The 17442-nt window shown below is 47.7% G+C and overlaps 1 protein-coding gene across 1 annotated transcript in view; it reads right to left on the minus strand.

Annotated features, from left to right (window-relative positions):
• Positions 1-17442, minus strand: part of SLIT3 (slit guidance ligand 3) — a 593034-nt gene that overhangs the window by 37466 nt on the left and 538126 nt on the right. Inside the window, exons 21-25 of the mRNA XM_019450253.2 lie at positions 12669-12737; positions 10865-10936; positions 10171-10242; positions 2052-2123; positions 142-305 (exon numbers count right to left, since the gene is read on the minus strand). Coding sequence (XP_019305798.2) covers positions 142-305; positions 2052-2123; positions 10171-10242; positions 10865-10936; positions 12669-12737 — 449 coding nt within the window. The remainder of the gene's footprint in view (positions 1-141; positions 306-2051; positions 2124-10170; positions 10243-10864; positions 10937-12668; positions 12738-17442) is intronic.

Consider the following 17442-nt stretch of genomic DNA (forward strand, 5'->3'; position numbering starts at 1 on the left):
ACAGCACCTGAGACTCTCTGTGCAGCTCATGGAAGAGACAGGGCAGTGGTTTAGAAGTCACGTCTGTTGAGACACCCAGCTCTGGTGGGCTGTTGGAGACAGAGCAGACCCCTCGAGAGGTGGGGGAGAGTCAGCATGTACCTTTGCACTGGAATCGGTGGGTGGGGGTGGTGAGCAGGAGTCTGTCAGCCATGGACTCAGGGCTACTGCAGCGGGCGATGCCAGGCTCCTTGTACCCTGCCTTCACCCACTCTGACAGCCAGCGCAGATTGCAGTCACAGTGGAGTGGATTGGTTCCCAGCGCCCTAGGAAGCAGAGCAGGAAGTCACCCCCTTGCCCAGCTTGGCCCATAGGCTCCATACGCTTGGCCCTCTGGAGAAACAGAATTTTCAGACTCTGACTAGATTGGGGGTATCTGACATGAGGACCAGCAGAGAAGGAGTTTCCATTGGGGCAAAGTCAGTGACTCCAGACTGTATTTCCAGTCCCTCCAGATGTTTCCACCCTGCTTAACCCCCTCCCACTTCTGAAAAAAATGTTTTGCTCTCATGTACTCCGGTAAAATTTAATCCTCAACTCAATCCAATCCTAGCCCCTCTCAGATGCTTCTGGACCTTTGGCCATCTGATTATCTGGCTCCCTTGCCCTACTGAAGGGTCCACTGAAGGATGCACTCTTCAGAGAAGGCTTTGATACACAGCAACCTAGGGAGAAGCTTCAGGCCACAGAAAGGGTTCAGAGCACTCCACCCCTAAATATGCTGCTTTGGCATATTGATTATTTCAAGCTAAAGGTACTTGAAAAATGGCAGGTGCAGAAGGGGCTCTCTGACCTCCCTGTCTCTACCTAAAAGCAAGTCAGAAAGTTTCCTGTGAGAAAGATGCCCTCCCTGCACCAAGAAGGGAAAAATATTCTTATCACTAGAGACTGGGAATGAATACTAAAATGGATCAGGCCAAACCAACCTGCTCAAATAACCCTGACCTTCCAGTGGTCCCTCTCCATATATTTCCTAGTCACTGCTGCACAATTGCTGCCCTAGCCCAAGGCCCTTTGTCTTGTTACATCCCTACAATTTATCATTCCTTGTATAAAAAAGTATATAAGTTTTGGGGTCCAATGGCTTCTTTGGGTCTTCATTTTCCATTTGAACACTCCCACATACACACAAAAACATTAAATATATTTATATCCTTTTCTTCGGTTGCTCTGTCTTATGTCAGTCTAATTCTTAGACCAGCCACAGAAACTAAGGGGGTAGAAGCAAGTTTTTCCTCCAGCTACACCACTTAGCTTTAAAAAAGCACAGCTGGGGGACGGCATGGGCTGATGCAGACCTCTCAACAGTGGTGTCCAGAGAGAAAATACAAGGATTTTTGCTTATTTTAAAAATCGTATCATTTAGAATTTCTATTTTTTGGATGTTTTATAAGGTGTATGCATAATGTATCAGTATCACAATATATGCATGCAATCTGAAAACAATCAAATATACATAGAGCTGTATACATATAGACTCAGAAATGTTCCTGGCAAAGGTTTGTAACACCTAATTTTTACAGACCTCGGTTTCCCCTGTGTGCAATGGGGACAGAATCCCTGATGCAGAGTGGCAGAGAATATGTGCTTTGGAGCCAAGGCAGACCTGGGTTGGAACCAGGGCTCTGCTGCTTACTAGCTGTGTGACCCTTGGACCAATTCTTTGGTTCTTCTCCATTTAAGCTTCACTGTGTAAGAAGGGGATAAAAATGCTTTATTGCTATAAGAAGTAAATGAGATAATTCATCTAAAGTGTTTATCACACAGTAAGAGTTTTATGTTAGTTCTTCTTATTAAACATTTACATTGTTTACATAATTGATGATGCCTTTGAAGGCATCTGAAGTAGAGAACACACAACGTGCACAACGTGGGCACATTTTCATGGAACATACCCTATGCATACGGAAAGAATGAATACTGAAATGTTAGCAGTCACAGCATCATCTCTGGCACTCTAATGATATTGCATTTTGAATGGATCCACACCAGGCAGAAATATGGCTACTTACAGATGGGAAAGAGATGTCAGGTCACTGAAGGAGCCTTCGGGAACGCTGGAAATGTCGTTGCCATGGAGGGTTCTGAAGCAGAAACACAGGTCATAGGTTAACCCCCCAGTAACAGTTCTGAATTCAGTACATTCTTGGGGTCCCAGGCTGGCCCAGATGCCTTTCAGCTGTGCTCAGAGCCCCAAAGCTCACAGTGGGGGGTGTGTCCTCCTTCTCGGCAGGTGTGTGAATGTTTCCATGCCCAGCTCAGCAGTGGGGATGTTGGGGGTAGAGGGTGTGGGAAAGAAGAGGATGGGTTTTTGAATCTGACAGGCCTGGGATGGAATCAGAAACCAGCCCCTGTTAACTGTGGAACATTAGGTAAGTTAACTTTACTCTTCCGAGCCTCCGTTTTTGCACCTGAAGCATGGAGAGAGATACCCAACGGAGGCATCTGAGAGAGAATGTGAAGAACTGGCTGAGACTGTATGTTTTAGAACCAGGCTGCTTGCGTTCAAATCCTGACTCTGCCACTTACAAGCTGTGTGACTGTGGCCAAAGTTATTTACCTGCCTGTGCCTCAGTTTCCTATTGTAAAACGGGAATAAAAGTAAAAAGATTTGTCATGGAAGGTGGTTGTGGGTGCATTAATCCATATAAAGTCTGGCATTTTCTACGCGCTGAATGACCAACCATTATCAATATTTGTGAAAGGATCTCAAAGAATGTCTGGCCCAGCCAGATCAATAAATTAGTTCCCTTCATATTCACCTAGAGAGATTCTGGGAAGATTGAGAAATGTTATCAATCCCAGCTTAGGTGATAGATGGGGAGAGCACTCAGGTCCTGGGAAGACTGCCTGGGGCTGGACCCTCATCTTTATGGGGAAGGGTTTGGGCCACACACGTATGTATCTGGCACTGTGTGCATCTGAGGGCATTTTCTGACTGCGTGTCCAAGGGGCCAGGCAACCTACTTGGTATTAATTATACCTCTCTCCACCCTGTGGTATAGGGGCCGGGAGCTATTCTCACTTGCAGAGTGGTGGCATATACTGCCCTTCCAATAAATGCCTGGAGAATAGGTCCACAAGAAAAATACCAAATGAACACTGCTCCGGTGCTCAAGTAACAATGCTAGTAAATCCACAATTCATGGATTGTACCCTCCTTTGAAGGATTAAGCCTCAACTGCATACAAAAATATCCCCACACCGATGACTCACTTTGGGTCTGAGCTGTGAAATGCAAGGTAGGTGAAATTCATAGACACTCAAAGCCTTCTTTAGTGACTACTGCTCACTGTCCCCTGTGCTGTGAAGGAACCCTAGTAAAACAAAGGGGTGATTAGAGTTGACTGGGGAAGTGTAAACAGGATAATAACTAATGAATCTGTCCTTTTGTTTTCCTTTTGGCTGATGTTAGCCTGCCCTGGGTTTTGAGCTGAAATACAGACAGGAGCTTAATTACATGTAACACAGACTGAGTGCTGGAGCCAACACATGGGTGGATTCCTGACACCCATTCTCAGGGGCCCTGGTTCAGTGGGTCTGGGGTGGGGCCTGAGACGCTGCATTTCTGACCAGCTCCCAGGTGATGCTGATGCTCTTGGTCCTCCGGACCACATTTAGCTGTCCCAGGCTGTCATCCTCATCACCTCAAGCTCCTTGCCCTTCTCGCTCCCCAGGACAGCAGGAAGAAGGTAACCAGTCCTCTAGAGAGTGTTGGAGGTAGCTTCTCACCAGCCTGCGTAAGAAGGAGCTAGAAGTACTTCCTAACACTTATCAGTATCATTTAGTCTCGAATGCATGTGGTTATTTATGAATCACACCGGCTCCTGCCTGCTATTAGCTTGGATGACTTCATGGCTGCTTGCTGTTTGGCAAATGCACCCGGCCCTGTTGTTAATCATTTCTGAATGAGGCCTGGGCCCCTGGAGAGGCACGAAGCCCTAATTTAAAAACAGCAAATGACCCAAAGGCAGCTTTGGCGCTGTGACTCCTGTAAGTCACGCTCCCATTTATTACGAGCTGAGCCGCTGAGATCTCCATAAACTGCAGAGTAACTGGAGCTGTAATTTACTGGGACAACGCGAAAAGAAATCTGCCTACACTGCAGGTTCTCTCTCCTGGTTTGCCCCCAAAGAAAGACTCTTGCGTGTCCAACCACCATCCTAAAGGATGCCAGGGAAGTGGGACAAAGGTTCCCTCCCAGGAAGCACTCCCTCCTCCCTCCCCCACCGCTGCTTTTCCTCCCCTTTCCCCTTACACCTCATGGGGCTGGTGATGGCAAGCAATTTCCAACTCAGAATGACCCATCTTCAAGCGCCTGGGACTCCTTTTCCCTGCTGACTCTTAATAGGTGTTAAAGCAAACTTGGGAATGTTGGGATGTGGATGAGGGCATCATTTAGAGCAACATGAAGGCAGAACCATCTCATGTTAATTCTGGGTTGCCTGAACCTTGGGTCTCTGGATCCCCAGGTGCTCACAGAATGTGCATATTGCACAGGCGTTCCAGTGTGTATGATAGATGGCAGGGAAGATCCTCATCCCAGATGTGGGCTGGGGTGGGTGAAGTCTCTTTTCAGCGGGCTAGGTCACTCCTAAGGGTTAAATGACCCTGGATGAGACCTCCTGGGTGTGAGTCATTGCCGGCTGTGTGATTATCTGATTCAACAGACTCAATCTTTCTGTACCTTAGTTTTCTCATCTCTAAAATGGGAGTTCTCAGGATCCACTTGCAGTAGATATCTTTTTAGGAATGTGGATTAATTGGCACCAATCTGTCTTCTGTAACAGTTCCTCCCTTTTCCAAGGGGGACTCACCCCTCCCTCCCCTCAGTCCAACTGGTTTGGTCTCAGGGGCAGAACCATGGCCCAGGTCAGCCCAATCAGTCACTGAGATTGGTTTGAGGCTGAGCAGGTGACCTAAGTGGGCCAGTGAGATATTTCTGGGACTTTCTCTGGAACTATTAGGACAGAGGCAGTTTTGAAAGGCAGAAAGAGGCACATTTCTGATACCACTGGAAGTCCCTGCACCCAGCCCTAGAACGTAATATCTACTACTGAAGTTTTCAGTAATATGCTTTGATAAATTCTCTTCATGCCTAATGTGGTTTGAGCTGATTTTCCTATCCTTCAGCCAGGAAGGGATCTAACGTACCGCTTCATAAGCTAGTTGTGAAGCTTAAAAGACACAATGCAAGTGGTTCAGATGGCGCAGGGCTACATGCAGGGCCTGTACTTGATGCAGACTCCTTCACGTGAGCTGCGGCCATGGCTAAGGTCACCATGACTCCTCCCTCTAGGTTCTGGGATGTGTTCTGGGACTAGTCCTCTCAAAGCCTTCCCCACACACAGAGGGGAAGCCTGAAGCTATGCAGCGTGTATGTCCTGTGACAGACTCCAGGACTGGAGAAGAGGAACACTGGGTTTCGGCAGAGTGACCCCGTGCCTGTCACCTTTCCTGTTCAGGTGTCTTTCCACCACATTCCTTAATTCTCATCAGAGGCGTCTCTGGGCCACATCCTTCTAATCCTCAAGAAAAGTCTGAAATGGGTGGCAACGAAAAGAGATAATCTCTGGTGGGAAGGATGGAATGTGGTGGAAAGAGCACTGGGCTAGGAGCTGGAAACCAGGGTCCAGCCCTGTGTCTGCTCCCACCTTGTGGCATGTCTGCAGCACAGCTTCCTGCTCCCATTCCCAGAAGCCACATCCAGCCACACCTGTAGCTCCTTGTGGTCCCTGTGCACATGCCCTTCCTGACTTCAGGGACTCTGTCTAGGGAATTTATATTCTCCCTGCCTAGAATATTCTCCACTCCCATCACACAGGTAACTCTCCCTGGCTGCGCAGACTCAGCCTTGGGAGTACAAGCTCAGGGCAGTGATTCTAAGAGCCAACAGTCTTGGGCTCAAATCCCAACTTTACTCTGTAGTGGTTACATCCCTTTGGCAAAGTGACTCAACCTTGCTGAGCCTCTGTTTCCACGTCTGGGGAATAGGGCTAATAGTGGTACATTCTTCATAGGGTTGATATGAAAAGTGGATATGATATGATAATGTAACTAAAGTATGTAGCCCAGTATGTAGTACATGGTCAAGGTTTAATATATGTCAGTGGTGATTACCATCTTTGTCTCAGAAAGCCTTTTTGAGGGCCCACACTGGGTCCCATGGCTCTCCCACAGGTATGGCCATATGTGGCAGTAGCTTATATACTTGTCTGTTTCCTCTTCTAGACTGTGAGCTCTCTGAGGACAAGAACTTGTTTCATTATTTTCCTGTCTAGTGTTTAGCATTGAACCCACAATTGGCATTTAGAAAATAAGTGAATGATTGTGGGCAAGTCACTAAACCTTTTTGAGTATGTCTCCTTACCTTATAAATGTAAGGTTGGATAGGATAATTTCTAACACTCACTTCCCATTTCTAAAATTCACAATTAATTCTATTTTTTGGTAGCACCAAAGGGCCAAACCGGGACCAGGGTTTAAGTCCCTAAGGAATCACCTTTTGGCTCACCATAATTGTCTAATGTTCAACAGCTGGTCAAAAATGGAGTGGGATTATCTGGGAAGGGAGTAAGCTCATGGTATCTAAACATAATCAAGCAAAGGGCAATGGAGCCCTTTGTAGGGATGCTGTAAGGAGGATCCATGCGATCGGTAGAGCAGGGAGAGATGAACAGCCCCATATACATAAATAGTAAGCACAATCTTACTTCAGGGATGAGGGGCTAAAAATACTGAGGATGATGAATGATAATCCCACCCCACATCTCTTGAGCACACACTGAAATAGCCCTCCCACAGCTAACTGATTCCAGGTGGCCCTCCTGTGGCTGGGGCTGGGGAGTGACAATTGGGACCACACACGCACAAGGCATGTGGCTCGGTGTGGGGCAACGATCAGGGAACACACAGATCCCTGAAAAGAAGAACTAGAATGTCCCTGAGAATGTTCCCTTCTAGCTCTTTTTAGATTAAGAGCAAACTGGGAAATCTCACATACTTTCACCCAATGTTTTGTACTCAGGGGTCCCTGATAATCCTCCTGTCTCAGAAATGTATTCATACATATCTACTCACCAACACACACACTCACTCACTCACTCACTCACTCACTATTAAATGTCAGGTCTTTCTAGAATACTTTTTGGCCTTTGTCTATGGCTAAACCTGATACTCATTCTCTTCCCCCATCCCAAACTGCCTGCATCCCTGACCTCTGGTCATTTCTGAAATTTTCACTAAAATAATGAAACCCTTTAGAATTGAGAAAAGAATACACGAATGCTCAAACGCAGTTGTAGATACTGATTCAAAAAAACCTACCTTTCCCCCCTAACCCTCTAAATTGTGACTATCCTACTATATTCAGTCATCTTTAACTTTGCCTTCTTTTATTACATAAATAACTTCACATTAGCAGTTAGCTATCAATGATTTTTTTAAAAGTTTCCTATGTTCCTTTAGAACTTCATAATTATAAATGTATGCAAGTTATAATTATAACGTAAAAAATTAGGTTTACTTTTCCACATAAGGCCATGTGGTCAACACTTCCCCACACTGCTATCTAGTTTTCGTCTTTACCTCTTTTAATAATTGCCTTTCACTGACTGGCTGCATTATGCTTTCCTTAAGCATTTCCCCACTGTGGCACTTGTAGGTAATATTTAAAATGGAGGTTAAAAATAACAGAGCAACCAATATTTTAGCACAGAGAATCTTTCCCTCATATCGGATTATTCTTAGGCATAAATTCCTAGATGTGCAATTACTGGGAGAAAGGATACAAATATCATAAAAGAAACGTACTCCATAAACATTTTTATTTTTCCTGAATTGGCCTTTATGCAGAAAATAGTTGCTCCCCACTGAAGTAGGTGGGTGGAATGAGGGCCTCTAAGACCCCTTTTTATCTCTAAGAGCCCATGATTCTAAAATGATGATGTTAAAAGCCTACTAATTCTTAATTCAAGAAGCAAGCACAAGCACATGGTATGTTGAGGTGTGCTCCTGGTGGACTAATGACAGTGATCTGGAACACGGCGGACAAGGTGGCTAGGAAGCAGAAAACCTGGTGGTGTTCATGCCAACACCATGGGAGACCAGACAAATGGCCAGGCGAGCATTCTCCACCGTCCTCCCTTTTCCGTGCTGAGCTGCCCCGCCAGATCCTCTCTAACCACAAACATATACACACGGGTCCCAGGCCCAGCCCCTGGGAGCAAACCCATGCACAGAACCAAAAGACCAGGATGGGAGACAAGGTGGGACTAAGGGAGGATGGTGGGAAGTGGGAGGGGGGAGCAGGTCCAGCCGCAGCCCTGGCCAATGAGACAAGCCCATCTCCCGTTGTGTTCAACTGGAAACAGGGAAATGGTTCTGCTGATGTTTCCATTCTCAAACTCCCCAGAGAAGGTGGATAATAAATAAGTGACAATAACAGATTGCACACTGTCAGCGCGGGCACTTCTTTGCCTCCAGAGAATTGATTTTTAATAACAGCGCAGATGACATGTGGCGGGAGTTGTCGCTGACACCAGTGTTTTGTGGGCTTCGATAAATCACACCAGCCTGGAGGCTCTGAAATGGACAGGCTCATTGGGTGCTGTTTGCTGGTTGCTTCTGGGTCCTGAGAAGGGTCCAGGGCTCTGAGTCAGGAGGCTGGATTCTGCAAGCTCCTGACTGCTGGATTTTGGGCCAGTTACAACCTGGACCTCAGTTTTCCCATCTTTAAAATGGGCCTAATCCCCTCAGTCTTACAGCACTGTTGCAAAGGGTTATATGAGGCAACGGCCACAGAAAGTGGCATTTCTGTTCTCATGGGAATATCATCCAGAGAATCCTCCTTTCCCGACAAAATGTTCAAGATGAGAAGGCACAAAAATCAGGCAACAACAGGACCAAGGGTTGGGGGTGGCAGTGAGGTGCCATTCCTGCTCTTGCAAGGTAATAACAAATAACAGTAATAACAAACAAATATTTATAAAGTGCTTACTGTGGGCCAGAGCTACGCTAAATGCTTTATATACAGCATCTCATTTAATCATTATAAGACCTTGTGAGGTAATTACCATCTGGATTTTATTGAAGACACACAGCTAGGGAGGGGCAGAGCCATGATTGAAAAGCAGGTAGACTTCATGGTCATCGTGCCTTTGCTGGGGCTCATCTGCCTCAGTGGGCTGTCCTCTACCTTGTGTAGGACAGGGTGAGGCAGGTGTCATAAGGTGATGGGGAGGCAGTTGTGGAGGCTGCAGACTATATAGTCTGGTCTAAAGGGGCAGGGCTGCTCAGCCATGCAAGAATGTAGATGGGAGCCCTGGAATGACCAGGTCTCTCCATTTTCTAAGAGAGAATAGAAATTAGGATTTTGTATGAGAAGCCTCCTGATATTTAACTGTTGGCAACTTATTAAAACTTTTTTTTTTTTTTTTAATTTTAGAGAGACAGCAGGAGTGGCAGAGAGAGGCACAGGGATAGAGAGAGAGAATCTCAAGCAGGCCTCAAGCTTAGCACAGAACCCAGTGCAGGGCTCTATGCAGGGCTTGATCCACAACCCCGGGATCACAACCTGACCTGAAATCAAGAGACGGATGCTCAACTCACAGAGCCACCAGGTGCCCCCAAACTGCTTGTTTGAAAAGATACTCTATGAGCCAACTAACTCTACAATTGCTAAGTAATAGCTGTCTGTGAGCTGAGCCAGGTCTTTGGGCTTCTAGATTGTGACCTCTGATAGATGCGTTTGGTTTCCTTGCAGAGTTTCACAGTGTTTACCCTGCCGCTCTAAAGTCAGAGGGACCAACAGTGGAATGATCATCAAGATAGTGGCCATAAGCCACACACTGTGCTCTACTAGGGTGCAGAATACAGTTGCATATGCTAATCCTCACTAGGGAGGTGCTAGTGATCTCACTGGGCACAGAAAGAAGTAGAAACTCAGAGTGGTTTGTGATTTGATCCAGGTCCACAAGTGGTAGCAGCTGGCTCTCTGCCCTCCCCCCTCCGCCCCACCCCACTGAGCCAGTAGGAGTGCCGGGTTGGGGAAGTGTGTGTGGGAACTGTGCTGAGTATCGCCTGCTATTACATGGTGAAGCAGAAGCCGAACTCAGGGCTCTGGGTACTCACAGCACTCGGAGAGACCGCAGCCCGTTGAAGGCGTGGATGGGGATGCACCGCAGCCGGTTGTAGCTCAGGATCCTGTGGACAAAGACACACGGCCATTCCTATTCTCACATACATATGGGCGTACGGTCCACACTGTGGACCGCTCAAAGCAAATGATTTATTTATCTTCCCAATTTTAATATTTTGACAAAAAGCCTCCCAACAATAAAGGGAAGGGGGACACCCTCCCCCACTCTAGGACATTCACTGGCTTCTGGCTTCGTTTTCCCAGCTTCCTCTCATCTTCCACAGCAGGCTGGCTTCCTAACCAGCTTTGCCATCACCTCCCTCTGTTGTCAAATGGTCAGTGCTCACAATGTGCAGAGCTAATAGGAAATAAATGGATCTGAGCAAAATATAATTGTGTAGGGAAACCCTCCACTGGGAAAGAAAATTCACAAATCACAGAAGGTAAGCTAAAGAGGGCCTTCTTCAGAAGTAATTAGGTGTTAGTTCCTCTCTAACTGCCCAGACAGTAGAGTTCTGACCTACTTTACTTTCCTTCTGCTGGTTAAGGTCTGCTCTACATGGGGGCAGCCATAGCCCAGAGGATCACTAGAGCAGAGAACGTACGCCTGAGGGGCCAGGGAGAAAGGATGGCCCCAGGCCACTGACTGCCAGGCCCATACTGAACACAGTGCCCCATTGTACTCACAGGGTTGACAGGTGAGACATGTTACTGAAGGTGTAATTAGTCAGCACACCAATGCTGTTGTTGCTCAGGTCACTAGGACAAATAGAAGAGTAACACTTTACTGTTAGTGGCAACTTTCATACATTTGTGCATGCTATCTATCTATCTATCTATCTACCCATCCATCCATCCACTCACCAATCTACTCACCTACCCACCCATTCATCCAAATGTTCATTTTTTCATTCAAGATTTCTTCAATCGCTCATTCAAGCATTTGTTGGTCATCCATCCATCCATCCATCCATCCATCCATCCATCCATCCACCTATTCAACCATTCAATCACAAGTTTATCTGTCCATTTCCTTCTTCCAGCAAAACATAACACATAAGATCTCTCCTTATGCCAGTGCCATTTCCTCCCAGGTCAATCCTTCCTTTCACTGTTCCTCCCTCTCTTCTGGCATTCATTCATTCCATCTTATCAGATTCTCTCTTAGGGGGAATGAGATTGGTAGGGGTATAGTCTTCTGCCAATTACAACCTCCAGCTTCTCTTCAGGGATAAATATCCTAAGCAGTGGTTTCCAATAGTAGCTGCACATCAGAATCACCTGCAGAATGTTTACAGCCTCTGAGGCCTGGGTTCCATGCCCAGATATTCTGGCTTGTAAATCAGGTATTCTGATTTAATTGCTTGAGGGTGGTTTTGAGCATCAGTATTAAAAAAACAAAACAAAACAAAACAAAAAAACAAAACAGACTAATCAGCTGAGGTTCAGAGCCATTGCTCTAGAGAAGGGGTTCCCAGCTCGGGGCACTTTTGCTTCCCCAGTGACATGTGGCAATGTCTGGAGACATTTTTGGTTGTTCCTACTGGCGGAGGGGTGCTGCTGGTGTCTAGTGGGTAGGGGCCCCAGGTTGCTGCAAAATATCCCACAATGCCCACCACAGCCCCACAACCAAGAATGATCTGGCTCTAAATGCCCACAGGGCTGAAGCTGAGAGATCTCATCCAGAGGCTGGTTTGGGGGATATTTAGGAAGTGAGGCTGAACGAGGTGACAGGTGGCTTTCTTCCACCTTTCTTCAGCAGCCCCATTTTTCCAAGGGAAACAGTGTTTCGTTGTGAAAGAACTCTCAATTCCCCCCTGTGGACCAGCTCCCCACCCCCTAATCAGCCAGGGTGATCTTCCAATGGCCACTCGCCCAAGGAATTACTTTGTATTCTCACGGGTCCCACTTTGGCAAGGCAGCGAGGCGGTCAAGGGACAAAGCTTACAGACCACCCGGTTTCCTGGGCCTCATCCATGCCCCACATTTCCTCATTCGGGAGTTTTCCTGGATCTTGGCAGACTTGCAGCCAGTGGCAGTAACCACCCAAAGGAACCTCAATTTCAACCATCTACCTGGAACATTTTCTGGGCAACTAGAGGAGGAAGAAAAAAACGCCCCTTTAAGCTTTTGGCAAACCTCAGTGCAGCCACAGCTTGCAAGAAATTGGAGACTGAGGAGGCTTGGGATTTAACTGGGGCACCAGAAAGTCAGAGGCTGTCCCACCTCTCTCTATGCCAAGGAGGAAGTTGATGTGGATGGACAGTCAGTGATGCCAGGCTCTGGGTATTTCTTTGTGTAGCTCTCACTGGTAAGACCTGGCCCATCAGGCCGGCTCACTCCTCCCAGCTGCCTCTCTCTGCTCCACCCGGGGAGAAAGTGCAGGAATGTGGTGAAGCCTGCAGATCATCCTCCCTGACCCTCCATGTCAGTTTCCTGAGCTCCCCCAGGCAAGAAAATTACTTGTCCCACCCGATGCCGGGCTCCTTACATAAGTGTCAGGTGTGGGAGGGCGGACAGCTCCCTGGGCACGGCTGTTAAGTGGTTTCCTTCCAGGTACCTGAAAGAGAGGGGCAGAGTGACGCTTGGCCAAGAGACACTGCACAATTTGTCATTTCTCAGAGTCACCTCCCCCAGGCTAGGTTGGGCCTCTGTTTTACTCTCTCAGCTTCTTTTCTCCCCTACATCAAAACACATACTACGTTTGTCATTTATATTTATATGCGTGATTATTCAACTAATGACATTTTCTCCCACTGGACTGCTAAACTCCATTGATGGCAGGGCTGTTGTCTAAAATTGCCCAGTGCTGGATCCCCCAAGAGTACGTACAGAGCTGGCACACAGTAGATGTCAAATAAATATTTGTTAAATAAATAAAGCACTCACTCTGTACCCAGCCCTCACAATTCTCTTGGATTCACAATTGAGGAAACAGAATTTCAGAGATGTTAAAACACTTGCCCAAGGTCACACAGTGAGTGAGTGGCTGAGCTAGGACTCAAACCCAGGTCCCTCTGACTATAATCTTACCACAGTTCCATATGGCCTCTACTTAGCTACTGGAGGGCATGGGATTCCTGAGCCATGATTCATGCTAAGAACTCTAATTCATTGTTTTGTTCTCTAGTGTGCCTCTGAAAGCTGAGGAAAGGGGGTATGTTCCTGGAGCACTGTGCTAAGGTTCCCAGTGGGATGACTGCCTGTGAGAGGGTACAGGGGTTCAGACTGGGGACGTACCAACAGATGGAGACTCCTCCTGGACAGGCAAAGGCTGAACCTAGACCTGTCTGTACTTCAGGGTCCTGCACTGACCTGCTCACCTAGGAAGAGGCCACCTCTTTGGACACTTGAGTGAGCTTGAGAACAAGAGAAGGAAGTCTCGTTTTAATCATGAATTACAAAAGTTATCACTACCTTTAGGGGGTGACATGGGCCAATTTATTTATTCCCATCCTTGCTGGAAACCCCTTCACCTGGGCTTCTTATTGCTTTTGGGTCAACATTACAAAACCTTTAAGATGGCTTACAACACTGCCTCTGGTCTCCTGGGTGAAACTTTCTTGACATAAGCCTCCCATAGCTTCCTCTTGGAGTGGTCAACACCCAGCGGTGATGTCCACCGGTGCAGGGTTTGCCTTAAACTCCAAGACAGCAGACTCTCAGTCTCTATCTCTAGCCCAGTGCTTCTTAAACGTTAACATATGTACACATCACCTGGGATCTGGCTAAAAAGCAGATCCTAATCTGGTAGGTCTGTGTCAGTTCGGAGAGTCTGTATTTCTAACAGGCTCCTGGGTGATGGTGGGAACTGCCAGTCTGCAGGCTGCATTTTGAATAATGAGGTGCTAGCACATTACCTGGCATCCAGTAGACCCACCGCCAAATGACTGAATGGGATGAAATGGGTTAAAACAGGATATGAGTCAGTTTGTCAATGACCAAACCAGGCTTAGCTTTGAGGGTAAGTTGGAATGGTTATTACTGTAAATTAAGGCCAAGCAACTTTATTTCCAGGGCTGGTCCCTGGGAATCCTCAGGGCTCTGAATACCGGGCAGGCCTGCATATGGTCTTAGGTTGCCGTGGCATGTTGGATTAATGTCCTTTTGGTCCTTAATCCCTTGCTGTATACTCATTATGTGCCAAGAACTATGCTAGATTGGGGGGGTGGGGAGGGCGGAGGGTAGATACAAAGATGAACCAGACCGCATTTTTGCCTTCGGGGAGTTTGATCATCTGGCCTAAAATTCAGCCACATAATACACTTAGATCATGCCCTCGGGCAGAGGAGCTGAAACGTATTCACTGATGCATTCAGTTATTCAGGCAGAAATATTTATTGGGCAACTGCAGTGTGCCAGGTAGTGTATATACTGGTGAAGAAGACAGGAGTGATGCCTACTTTCGGGCATTTAAAAATCTAATGTGGAGGGGGAGGGAGAGGGGAAGAGGCAGGGGGTCAGAAGGAGAGGACACACACAGAAAGCCACATAAATGATGAACTGTGATGTGCACTTTGAAGGAAAGGAGCAAGGTGCTAGGATACGGAATGCCCAGGGACTTAGTGCAGAAAGATGTAGCTGAGGGGGATGTTCAGGATGACAGGAGCAGGGTAAGGGGGGGTGCCGTCTGGCAAGAGTGAGGCCTGTGGAGGGCCCTGAGCTCTGGGGCTGTTGAGGCAGGGAAAGAAGGCCAGGGAGGTCAGTCTGGGGGGCAAAGGGAGATGGGTGGATCACACTGAAGCCTTGGAGGTGGGCTCATTCCAAGTGCAACAAGTGACTTCAGACAGGTGCAGGGTGCTGGTATTGCAGAGAGCTTACCCTGCACTCACCCTTCTGCTGTGCCCTGAGGGACAGGATGTAGGACATTCACATTCCGTTTGAACACTGGCCCTGTGCCTCAACAGTGGTGGCCAGGGGCAGGCCTGTGAAGGAGACCTTCCAGCTTTCTCTGCTGGGCAGCAAGGTTCTGTGGAGATGGCAGGATTCTGGCATGTGTGCAGGCTGATGGAGTGGGGCGGGGGGAGGGGCAAGCCATGCTGGGCCACTGCCTGCAGGAAGTGTTTTGTGGATAGTGTGGCATGGAGGGAGGGAGGGAGGGAGGGAGGCAGGAGCTGGATGAGTGAACAGGCCCAGTGGGGAGGCACTGGTCCAGGGAGCATCTCTGCTGGAGGGAGGCTAATTAACCACGAGGGAGCCACTTGAAGGGGTCTGGCCTCAGGCTGGCAGTGATGGCTCACCCTCTCCCATGCTGCTTATTCTTTCATTCTTGTTTGTTTGCTACGACTACTTAGCAAACTTGAGGCATCTAAGATGAAACCCAGAATAAGACACCAAAACCCCAAGTCTCCCTGCTGGGATATTTACAGAAGGTCCTGTGACAAGCATATCTGAAGCATGTTACCTAACCTCACAGACAACATGGTGACAAGGAAAATAATGAAACAGAAACAACAGGTGCATACTTCAGTGCGATGAGACAGACTCTGGTTTGTTACCTCATCTAATTCTCTAAACAGGGGGCCATATTTTGCTGGGTGTTTTGTGATTTTTGTCGACAAGAACACTGAGGCTCAGAGAGGGGAGTAGTGAGTCCAGGAGGCAGGGCTGAGCAGCCCAAGAAGTCAAACACATGCTATTTCCTCTCTCCACCTGGAGCTCTTTATTTTGACGTTTGGCCATCTCTGTCCTGACAGGATATGTTCTACCACGTGATGATCAGGGATTCGGGCTAGGTTTGTTTCCTGTTGCATCACCAGACCATACTGTAGAGCTTAGCGAATAGTAGGACCTCAGATATTAAAAATTTTTTTTAATGTTTTATTTTTGAGAGAGAGAGAGCGTGTGCGCAAGTGGAGGAGGGGCAGAGACAAGGAGACACAGAAATGGAAGCAGGCTCTAGGCTGTGAGTTGTCAGCACACAACCCGACACGGGGCTCAAACCACAAACTGTGAGATCATGACCTGAGCCAAAGTCTGGTGCTTAACTGAGTCACCCAGGTGCCCCAGGACCTCAAATATTTGAATGAATGAATTAATGAATGAATGCAGAGAAGGGCTGTTCATAGGACCCTGGATTAAACAAAAACCTGCAGTGGTTTCGAAGAATGCCCTGGGTCTGGCCCACGTCCACCCGTAAGGCAGGCCATGCTCTATAGATGCGTGTATTTGCTCAACAATTGAATGAAGGCATAGAAAGACCACTGGAATTCAGGGATTCGAACAGTGTCCTCATCCGAGATGGGGAGGTTCAGGGGGCCTTGGAGGATGAGCGGTATGTCACAGATGCTTCTGGAGCCTCTGGGACTGCTGTGCCAGTTCCCCAGATTCCAACCTGGCTTGACTGATGTTCTGCAAATGCTGAGTGGATCAACCTTGCTCCCTGCTTAAAATCGTTCCTGGCTTCTACTGCTTGCCAGCGAAGGACTACCCAAATCCTGCCCAAATCCTGCCAAGCTGTCTGTGGTCTGCCCTGGATCAGTCAGTGTTCTCTAGAGAAACAGACCAATTGGACACACACACACACACACACACACACACACACACACACACACGACCCACATATAAATATATATACAGAGGGAGAGAGAATTTATTTTAAGGAAGAGCCAGCAGGCTGGAAACTCAAGTAGGATTTCTGCGTTACAGTCTTGAGGCAGAATTCCCCCTTCTACAGAAAACTCCAGTTTTTCGTTCTTAAGGCCTTCGATTGATTATATGAGGCCTACCTCCACATTATCCTGGGTAATCTCCTTTACTTAACTGCATCTATAAAATACCTTCAGGGCAACATGTAGGTAGTGTTTGCCCAAAAACCTGGGACCACAGCCCAGGTGGGTTGACCCATGAAATTAACCATCCCCGTCCCTGCCTCCCTCTCCTGTTCACCCCCACAGCAAACTCTCTCTTGCTTGGCCTCAGCCCTCCCTGAATGCCTCATGCTCCTTTTGGGCAGCCGGTCTCAGCACACATATGTCCCTCCCCTTCCTCCTTGCCTAGTTCACTCCTACGGTGGCTCAGAACTCAGCTCGAGCACCGCCTCCGACACCATCTCCCACACCCCCTGGGGACGTGACAGGCTGCTCAATCCAAGCTTTCAGCGTGTTTTCTTCACAGCATTCCACCCCCATGTGACATCCAAGTGTGGTTCTGTGATTAGTGGGGCAGGACTGTGTCTGCTTTGCTCACTACAGCAGCCCAGTGCACAGGCTGATAGCAGTAGATATTCAGGAAACACCATCTGTATGCTGCAAACCCCAGAAGTC

Source organism: Panthera pardus, unplaced genomic scaffold (genome assembly GCF_024362965.1).
Source record: "Panthera pardus isolate Hobbes unplaced genomic scaffold, ASM2436296v1 HiC_scaffold_2, whole genome shotgun sequence".
NCBI classification, from domain to species: domain Eukaryota; kingdom Metazoa; phylum Chordata; class Mammalia; order Carnivora; family Felidae; genus Panthera; species Panthera pardus.